General features: G+C 35.4%; 1 protein-coding gene across 3 annotated transcripts in view; it reads left to right on the plus strand.

Moving 5' to 3' along the window:
- The window catches only part of TLK1 (tousled like kinase 1), a 193,640-nt gene that overhangs the window by 134,530 nt on the left and 48,880 nt on the right, over nt 1–10,230 (plus strand). For all 3 annotated transcript variants that reach the window (XM_029226101.1, XM_029226100.1, XM_029226102.1), the window contains 5 exons: nt 771–866; nt 2,601–2,690; nt 3,725–3,817; nt 8,137–8,247; nt 8,362–8,498. In XM_029226101.1, coding sequence (XP_029081934.1) covers nt 771–866; nt 2,601–2,690; nt 3,725–3,817; nt 8,137–8,247; nt 8,362–8,498 — 527 coding nt within the window. The remainder of the gene's footprint in view (nt 1–770; nt 867–2,600; nt 2,691–3,724; nt 3,818–8,136; nt 8,248–8,361; nt 8,499–10,230) is intronic.

Consider the following 10,230-nt stretch of genomic DNA (forward strand, 5'->3'; position numbering starts at 1 on the left):
AGATACACCTAATGCTCTTTAGTTGATGTCAGTCCCTTAGTGTTAATATCATTAAAAATCTTTGCCAAAGTAGGATCAAATAAACAAATCTCAGGTGTCTTGGATGCCTACTGTGTGCTAAGTGTTACGCTAGGCACAATAGATAAGAAATTTAGACAAAGCTCCTAGGTTGCAGGAAGCTGTTTAATGAACACACTAGGAAGTCCCCATCTCTGCTGTTCATACATATACCCTGAGATGAAGCCATTAGCAGCAAATTGTTTTCTCCTTCCATTCTTGGTTCAGAAGCATGAGACTTGAGAAAGCTATGGAACAGATTAGGTTGGCTTCTCTTCGTATGCAGTTAAGTCATGCACTATAATGCATGTTATGCATGTAAGAAAGGATTGATTTTTATTAGACTTTGTGCTGTTAAAAAGAAGGGACTTAGTTTGTATAGTTCTTTATAGTGCTGTGAACATTTAGATACTTAATAGATCTTGGGACTGACAGCTCTGTTTTAAGATAGTTGATTATGTTCACTAACATCTACATGTGAACATGTTAAAGTTTCTTGGGATTAGGGATCATACTGGTTTAACAAACATAAGGGAACTGTGCTAAAATTTGAAGGAAAAATAAGACTTGTTCTTTGCTTTGGGGGAATTTGTCTTTGAGTCTGCCACAAAAATAATAATAAGATATATTTAAATTAATTCATAATGCCATATCTAAAATCATATTTGTCTAAACCTGTGTTAATAAATAGTGATGTTTCCTTTTTCCCTCAGTACCAAGGTGGAAATGGCTCAAGTCCAGTAAGAGGCATACCTCCTGCAATCCGTTCTCCTCAGAATTCACATTCACATTCCACTCCTTCCTCATCTGTAAGTTTTTACGTATGTAGTCTTTGTGTCTCAGAGTTTTTGTGTACTGGATGATAACTTTTATAATTTGTCTTTATTGAGACCTTTTACATATATTAGCGTTTATCTTTAAAAAAATCATTCTGTGAGATGAGTTGAATTCTTTTTAATGATTTGATGCTATTAGAACTTTATTTCTGAAAGTAAGATTCTAAAGTTAAAGATTTCCTGAATTAATTATAAGATGTGTTCTTCGCTTTGGGGGAATTTGTTCCCCAAAGAAGTAATGTTTCTATAAAAGAATGATGGGACCAGGAATTCCCTGGCTGTCCAGTGGTTAGGACTTGGCACTTTCACTGCCGGGGCCCGGGTTTGATCCCTGGCAGGAATCTTAACAATTAAATTTCTTAACCACTAAAATGGTAGCATAATTAATTCCTTTCTGGGAATCCTGAAATAAAGAGTAGGCAGCCATCAGCCTCAGATAATGTAGTTTGGCATAGGAGAAGGATCTTGGACCTGAAAATTGTCTTACAACTTTTTGGTTTGTTTCTAACATTTTTAAGACCTAGTTCTTTTATATGCATTTTTCTACATATTAGATTTTATTCTATTTTTTTTACTTTCATTATGTGACAGTTCATTGTATAACCAGAAAAACAATGTTGGCTTTCAGTAATTTAAAGATGAATTTACAATTTTAAAAAATCAGAGTATCTCTTATTTACTCAAGTACTCTGTTTTTACTTCCAGTGCCCCTTTCTAGTTCTGTCTGTAGACATATACTTCTTAATGTCTTATTCATTTTGTACCTTGGGGCACATCATATTGCCATATACTAAGTAAAGCATAAGACTCAACAATAACTTTGAGTTGTAGTGATAGCATTGGTACATGATGTAATCTTTTGCTTTCGGTGAATGTATTTTAAAACCAGTGACTAGATAAACCATGAAACTTATCAGTTAATTGATATTATACTACATATGGGCATGCATTATTGTACCCACTCCTAAAAGAGTTCTGTATTAAGGTCTTTACAGTTTTACTTTTTGAACCATTATAATCTGTTTAATATTTTTGTTTTAAAATAATATATTTGGCCTTGTTTTAGTTAACAGATTGAAAGCATTTAATTTGCTTTTATGGCACCAGATTGTTAAGTTCCTTGAGGGCACGGCATATATGGCTGGTTGTCTCTTTTATTGGGCTTTTTAAGAGGGAGGTACTTAATGAATGCTTATTGAATAAATGGTGATTAAAAATTTTTAAAGTTCAATTATGTTTTTTTTAATTCTTGATTTTTAAAAAATAAATTTATTTATTTATTTTTGGCTGCGTTAGGTCTTCGTTGCTGTGCGTGGGCTTTCTCTAGTTGCGGTGAGCAGGGGCTACTCTTTGTTGTAGTGCGCAGGCTTCTCATTGCGGTGGCTTCTCTTGTTGCGGAGCACGAGCTCTAGGTGCGCGGGCTTCAGTAGCTGTGGCACGTGGGCTCAGTAGCTGTGGCTCGCAGGCTCAGTAGTTGTGGCGCACAGGCTTAGTTGCTCTGCGGCATGTGGGATCTTCCCGGACCAGGGCTTGAACCCGTGTCCCCTGCATTGGCAGACGGATTCTTAACCACTGTGCCACCAGGGAAGTCCCCAATTATGTTTTGAATTATTATCCTGATAAAAACTTAAGAAATGTTTAGTTGTTGCTAAGCAAAAGCCTATTTTTTTTCTTGCTAATATAAAATTTTTAATATATTTTTTTAAGGTTCGACCGAATAGCCCTTCTCCTACTGCATTAGTTTTTGGGGACCACCCTATTGTACAACCAAAGCAGTTATCCTTTAAAATTACTCAGGTAAATGGTAATTAAAATTTCTTTGTATGACTTCTGAGAAGCCGGTGACCAACTTTGTACACACAATTAAGATGTCTTCTCTTTGTTTTAGACATGGTCATAAAGTAAAATTCTGTATCAAGAAAGCTAATTGCTAAACAAACAAAAAAAACAGTTTGTAGGGGGTGAGAAGTTCAAACACCCAATTTACTATCAGCTTGTCCTTTGTTACATACTGGTTAAATATATATTTTAAGTAAATTAAATAAACAGAACAACCATAACGTGTCAATTCTGTTTACTGATTCTTTATGAACTTAACATCCAAGTACATATAATCAATACCTTCATGAAAGTGTTATATTTGTTATAAGTGGACATTAAAGCATTTTGTTCCATGTGTCTGTATTTTTGTATATTCATATATGCTACACATTTAAAAATCATTTGAAAATTAATCAGATATCTTTTACAGTTATTTAGTTTTATGAATTTTGAGTACTAAGGTTTTCATTTTAATTTCATACATGTGACAGTTTTTGGATGACTGAGATTAAGGATTGAAAAAGTAGATCTTCTTGCTTGCCACTTTAGTTGTGCAGTTTATTGCCATTATACTTCTTCTTTCTGGTCATGTCCAAACTGTTGTGCGTGCATCAAAACTTCTTTCTTTGGATGATCTTTAGGCCAGGATTTATAAGTACATTGCTTTCAGTCAGCAAACAGCTTGTGAAAGTTTTTGCCATGTTCAAAAGTCAGCTAGAGTTGATAGCACAAAGCAGTGGTTATATTGAATTTTAATGAAGAACATATCAATATTCTAAAAATTTAAATAATTAACCTTAAAATTTTTTTTTTTTAAGTTTATAGCACTTATGCTTCTGAAGATATTAAAACGTAAAACTGCAGTAAGACTTTTTGTGATACTCTTTACATACACACACAAACTCCAATACTTTCTTTGCTCTTTAGAATCAGAGTAAAATCGAATTTTATGTTTGCATGCAGTGATATATATATAAAATGGAGTAATAAAATAGCTTTCTTTCGTTTAGACTGACCTTACAATGCTGAAGTTAGCAGCATTAGAAAGTAATAAAAACCAGGACCTGGAAAAAAAGGAAGGTCGTATAGATGACTTGCTCAGGGTAAGTAAGAAGTCATGGAGGGGAAAAATTTGAGTAAATTATTTGGCAGTAGAAAAACTGGTGAGAAAATACTTACATTGTAAAAAAAAACCTCTATTACTGGAAAAAAAATATAAGCCTTTGCTTTTAGTGTAAGTACATAATTGAAAGTATCAACTATTAAACGATAAAAACTATTTATTAGCTCTTTAAATGTGAATTGAGAAACAGTTGGAGAAATAGAAGTTTATAAAATTTATTTTTCCTTGATCAACTATCCTAAGACAGATATCCATTTCATGGTAGTTTTTTTTGTTGTTGTTGTTGTTTTGGTTTTTTTTGCGCTACGCGGGCCTCTCACTGTTGTGGCCTCTCCCGTTGCGGAGCACAGGCTCCAGACGCACAGGCTCAGCGGCCATGGCTCACGGGCACAGCTGCTCCGCGGCATGTGGGATCTTCCCGGACCGGGGCACAAACCCGTGTCCCCTGCATCGGCAGGCGGACTCTCAACCACTGCGCCACCAGGGAAGCCCCCGTGGTAGTTTTAAAGTTAATTGATTTTCTTATAAACCTGACTGCCATTTGACACTATACTAGAGGAAGTAACTACTGCAATTTTGTGAGATTTTTAATGGAAACTTTATAAAAAGTCACATCAAAAAGTATGCCTAATAGGTGAGTAAGGGGTAAAGCAGTGGTTCTCACCCCTAGCTGCTCATTAGAATCACTGGATGGAAAGTGTGGAAGACACTTTATAAAAAGTACTGATGCTTAAACTCCACCCTGAGGGTTTCTGATTAAATTGATATGACGTAGGGCTTGGGCATTGGTAGTTTTAACGGCTAATTTAGCCAACACTGAGAACTGTTGGTATAGAAACTCAATGAAACCGTCATCCATGATCATATAATTACTGATACCTTTGAAACATCCTGTGTGCCTTTCCTGGTCCCATCCCATTCACTCTCTTATATCCCTTTACCATTAACCACTATTCTAAATTTTGTATTTATTTATTTATTTATTATGCCTTATGTTTCTTTATAGTTATATTACATATATCTTATACATTCTTAACAACATATTATTTCACTTTATTTTTGAACTTTATATAAATTACAAAATTACACTGTTTGTACCATTTTGCCCTGCTTGCTTTCACTAAACATTATATGTGGGTTTGTCATGTAATAGTTTGTTCATTTCACTGCTATATAGTAAGGCATTATATGAATATATTATAATTTATCTTTTCTGCTCTAGGTGGACATTTTATTTCTACTTTTTGCTAGTATGAACAGTTCTGCTAAGAATGTTCTTATACATATCTCTGTGGCACATGTGGAAGAATTTCTCTATGGTATATGCTTAGGAGAGACATGGCCAGAGTATAGGGCATGCATATCTTAAACTCTACTTTATAATAGCAAATTTTTCCCAAGGTTGTTGGATCAGTTTCCATTCCACCAACAATGAGCAAGAAATAATCTTACTGCTTGTTATCCTTGCCAAGGTTCATTATAATCATATTTAATTTGGGGGTTCAATTTAATGGGTGTAACAAGGTATTTGTTATTATGCATTCACTTTATTTTTTGAGCATCTTTAAAAATATTTATTAACTATTTGTATTTCTTCCATGAAGTAAATGATCATTTCTTTTGCTCATTTTTCTTAATGGGTTCCTGTTTTTTAAATTGGTATCAGTTTTTTGTTGGCCATATATGTTGATTTTTCTCCCAGTGTGTGAATTATCTTTTTATTTTCTTTGTACTGTCTTTTGATGATTAGATCATTTAAATTTTATATGATTAAACATATCTTTTTATTTATAGTTTGTACCAAATTATTATCAAAAGTATACCAAAATAATTTGTTGTTTTTATCCCTAATATCATAAAGATGTTCTTCTATATTTTCTTTTAAAAGTTTTATAGTCTGCTTTTTCAGTACAAGTTCTCCTGGGATTTATTTTTGGGTATAGCGTGAAGTAAGGTTTCATTTTAATTTCTTTCCATGTAGAGAACCAGTTGTCCAGACCACAATTAAAAGTCCACTTTTTACTGCCAGCCCCATCATGCAATCTCGTTTTCATATACAAGTGGATCTATTTCTGTGTTCTGTGTTAAGTTCCATATTCTGTTTGTGTATTCCTATACTGGTACAACAGCATCTTTTTATCATTTAGCAGTTGTCTTTGGCTGTTAGTAACAGAGAACATAAACAACAGTACTTTAAATGATATACAGTATTATTTTTTGAGAGTAGAACAGAAGGGGGGGCTCCAAGTCAGAGCATGAGGGTACAGAGTCTCCTGCCCACTGAGTCACCTGCCCAAAACCAAATCCAGTTGGGGATGGAGGTGGGCCCTTCCATAGCAGGCCCAGGAGGAAATGGCACTGGGATAACCCATGGAACACAGTGCCCCTCACTAACACACCCGAGATAGGCTTTCCTTTCCTCTGCATGCTGCTCACCTCTGTGAGGAGAAGGGTGGAGGCGCAGTCTTTCCCTGGCCCCTGGGCTAGTGAGGGAGGCTGGGTGGGGCACTGCAATTGCAGCTGCTACTGCCACACTGACCATTCATCCCAGATGTGACTGAGGAGGGCCTGGAGCCTGTTCATCTGTCCAGACAGCAATGTGTGGTTGGGCTGTTATCCCCCTGGACAAAGCATAAGGGGTCACGGGCCTTTAAATGGAAGGTAGTAGGTTTTGTGGAAATGCCATTTAACTGGCCGTGCTTTATTTCCGGCCAGGCAGAGCCTTGCTATCAAGCAGAAACAACTGAGCTGCTCAGGCCGTAGGTGTCCGGACAGGTTTCTATAAACAGCAGTACTTTAAATGAGACACAATATTATTTTTTGAGAGAAGAGCAGAAGGGGGCAGCCCAGGTGTGATGGCTTCACAGTGTCATATAGGATCTTGGCTCCTTCAGTTTTTCTGCTCTTTCACTGTTAGTACATGGCCTTCATCTTGAAGATCATATCAAGGTACAAAATATTTATTAGAGGCACAGTTATGATATCTGTGTTTTTAAGCAGAAAACAGGAAGAGGAAGGAAATAAAAAATGCAACAATTCTGTGTGCAGCCTTCTTGGGTATTCCACTGAACAACTTCTGCAAGGGAAGCAGGGAAATACAGTCTTTTAGCTAGACATATATCAATCCATAATAAAATGTTGGTTTTCCATTACTACGGAAGAAGGAGAGATTTGGGTGATTATAATGACTCTAGGTTTATATTAAACCTTGATGTGTGGTTGAACAAGTATCATCTCCTTTTTGGTTATTTTTGGCCCTTTGCTGTCTTAGAGACGTGTTAGAGTCAGTTTTTCAGTTTTCACACACGTAAACCATTTGTTGGGGTTCTGTTGGAATTGCACCTAATGATAAGGGTCTGATGCTAAATTCCATTTGTGTTCCTCTGAAAGTATCTTTATTTTACCCTTTTCCTTGGAAAACAATTTTATTAGATACATACTTTTAGATTGGCAGCAGTATTTTCTCCCAGCATTTTTGATGTATTATGTCGCTGTCTTTTGGCTTCCACCATGATTGGCCTAGACCTATGGTTTTTAAAGAATGATCCCCAGACCAGAAGCATCAACATTACTAGGGAACTTATTAGAAATAAACTTTTAGTGCCTACCCTAGAGCTACTAATTCAGAAACTGGGAATGGGTTCCAGTAATCTGTGTTCCAACAAGCTCTCCAGGTTGTTCCCTGGTGACTGACTGTACTAGACTAATCAGACTCATCTTCTGAGTTTAGAGAGAAGACCCTTGCCTGAGCGTATGGCTGCCTACAAAGTTAACAAAATTTGTATTCATATGGCCAAGAAAGATGGTGAGAATATGTTAGCTGTTGGATGGGCGTCTGCAGTGTCTTGCACAAGTTTAATGGAGAAAAAAGTTTTATTAGTTACAAAAGATGGAAGAGAACTCACATTCATTTTTAAGTGTTAGACGCTTTGTATTACTATATTTCAGTTATTTTTAATTAAATGAGATAGAATGGTGTTGCTCTGTTTTAGAAATAAGAAAACTGAGCTAAGGTTCAGATAACTTGTTTGACTTAGCCCAGATTATATATCCTAGAGTGTGGATTTGAACCCATGGAGTATGGATACAAATTCCATGTACTTTTCCACTACACAGTTAAGCAGCATATAACAGTATTATTCCCATGGTAAGTAGATGTTTTAACAAAATTTTTAGAATCATATTCAAATACTTAATCTTATTAATCCCTTTATGAAATTTGTTCAAGATGTATAAATATTCTTAAACGTCTCATATACACAAATTGTAGACCTTTTTCATCATCTACTTATGTTGTAGGCTAATTGTGATCTCAGACGGCAGATAGATGAACAACAAAAATTACTTGAAAAATACAAAGAACGATTAAATAAGTGCATATCAATGAGCAAGAAACTACTTATCGAAAAGGTAAGTTAAAAGTTCAATAAATTTTCCCTCTCCTTTCACTAGCCCCTTCTACCTTGTATGCTTTTAAAATTTAAATTAATAAAATTGAATGATGATTTTTCCTCCTTTTTTCAGAGTACACAAGAAAAACTGTCAAGCAGAGAGAAGAGTATGCAAGACAGATTACGCCTTGGGCATTTCACGACCGTTAGACATGGTGCTTCATTTACTGAACAATGGACAGATGGTTTCGCATTTCAGAATCTTGTAAAGTTAGTCACTCTTACATTTTAAAAAATTTAGTATTCCTTTGGGTTTTCATTAGTTTCAGAGATTATAGATTTGGAATTATGTTCTACATCTACTCCTTACTACTCTTTGAAATCAGAATTTAATACATTTGAAAGGAACATAGAACAGGCATTACAATTTTAGCTTTAGCAGACTTCTTGATTAGTTAGCATTCTTCTGTACAGTATGATGTATTATTCTAAATATGACTTTTCCAGAACATAAACTGACCTAGCTTTTTATAGGTTAGTTGGGAGGGAAATTGTTAAAAGTTTGAACTTTCATTGGAAGATTTATATCTGTATATCTTGGGATTTTTCTGCTTAGTTCTCCCCCCCGCCCCCGACCCCCATTCCCCAGTCCTTACTTCAGCACTTGCCTGCTCTCTATTCCTATGGAAAAGACACGAACATTTTCTCTGCAGCCTCAGACATAGCAACTCATAAGTCAGTTGAACTGAGCATGTGGCTTTAGCACTGCTGAGGTAAACTTTAAAATGGAGAAATCGTTGTTGCCATGTTTTCTTGAGTTCAGATGGTTGTAGCTAAGGGTAGGTTGACTGTTTATGTGTTGAGCCGGGATCTATGCTCCTCCTTTTGTTTTTTGGGGTTTTTTTTAGCTGGAAAACTTTTAATAACCTTTAAAGCAAGAGTGGTGCCACCATCTAAATCAGCTTTCCCAGAGTCAGTCCAGTTAAATGGAAAATGGAGGCAAAGCTTTATTTCACATAATATCACCTAAACACTGCTGTTTCAAACACTGGTTCCCAGGACTTAAGCACAGAATGGTCTTCTCTCTATCTCCAGAATGGTCTCTCTGTCTCAGTTGATTTATCCAGCTTCTGTTCAACACAACTGTGCTGGGTGTGAGGTATACTATAATGAAGGACAGTGTCTTTATGATGGTAGGAAGTTTGGGTTTTAATTCTGTGGATAATAGGGAGCTCTTACAGTGTTATGTGTGGTGTGTGGGGTCAGATTTGAGTTTTAGAAAGGGAGCTGGTGGTGATGTGGGAATAATATTGGAAAGAACATAGATTGTTGACAGTTCAGATGGAGAAGCATCCAAATGAAAGGTGATAAGGCTTGAGCTAAAATATTAACAGTAGAAATGGAGAGTAGGAAATACAGTTGAGATAGAACTTATAATTTTCGAGTGTTTTTCTGAGCTACTAAACCCAGATCTACAGTTATCCTGGTAATGAATAAAAGAGAAGTTTATATAATATAACCTTAAATATAAACTAATAATATGAATTTAAAATATAAACTCTGGCGGTTGTTAAAATTTCTCCATTGAGCTGTCAAAAAAAGAGTAAAATTGGAGCTTCTGGGTTGGTGAACATGTAGAGATTTGGGGAGGGTATCAGGCTCAGAGAGAGCATGGAAACTCCATGTCTTTTCCCCATACCTTGCCCTATGCATCTCTTCCATCTGGCTATTTCTGAGTTGTATCCTTTTATAATAAAGCAGTAATCTAGTTTTTAAAAAATTACTTGCATTTCTTATTACTAATAATCATCTACTGAGGGCATACTGTATGTTGTTACATATACATATTTTATATCAAGCAGTTGATATTTATCAGTATATATCAAGCTATATATCTGTGATATAACCCGAAGTAGTTGGAGGATGAGAAGAGAAATAAATAAAAATTAGTAATTTATATATATATATTTATATATATATATATATTTTTTTTTTTTTTTTT

The sequence above is a fragment of the Monodon monoceros genome, unplaced genomic scaffold (assembly GCF_005190385.1).
Source record: "Monodon monoceros isolate NGI ecotype Baffin Bay Population unplaced genomic scaffold, NGI_Narwhal_1 Super_Scaffold_16, whole genome shotgun sequence".
In the NCBI taxonomy this organism is placed as follows: Eukaryota; Metazoa; Chordata; class Mammalia; order Artiodactyla; family Monodontidae; genus Monodon; species Monodon monoceros.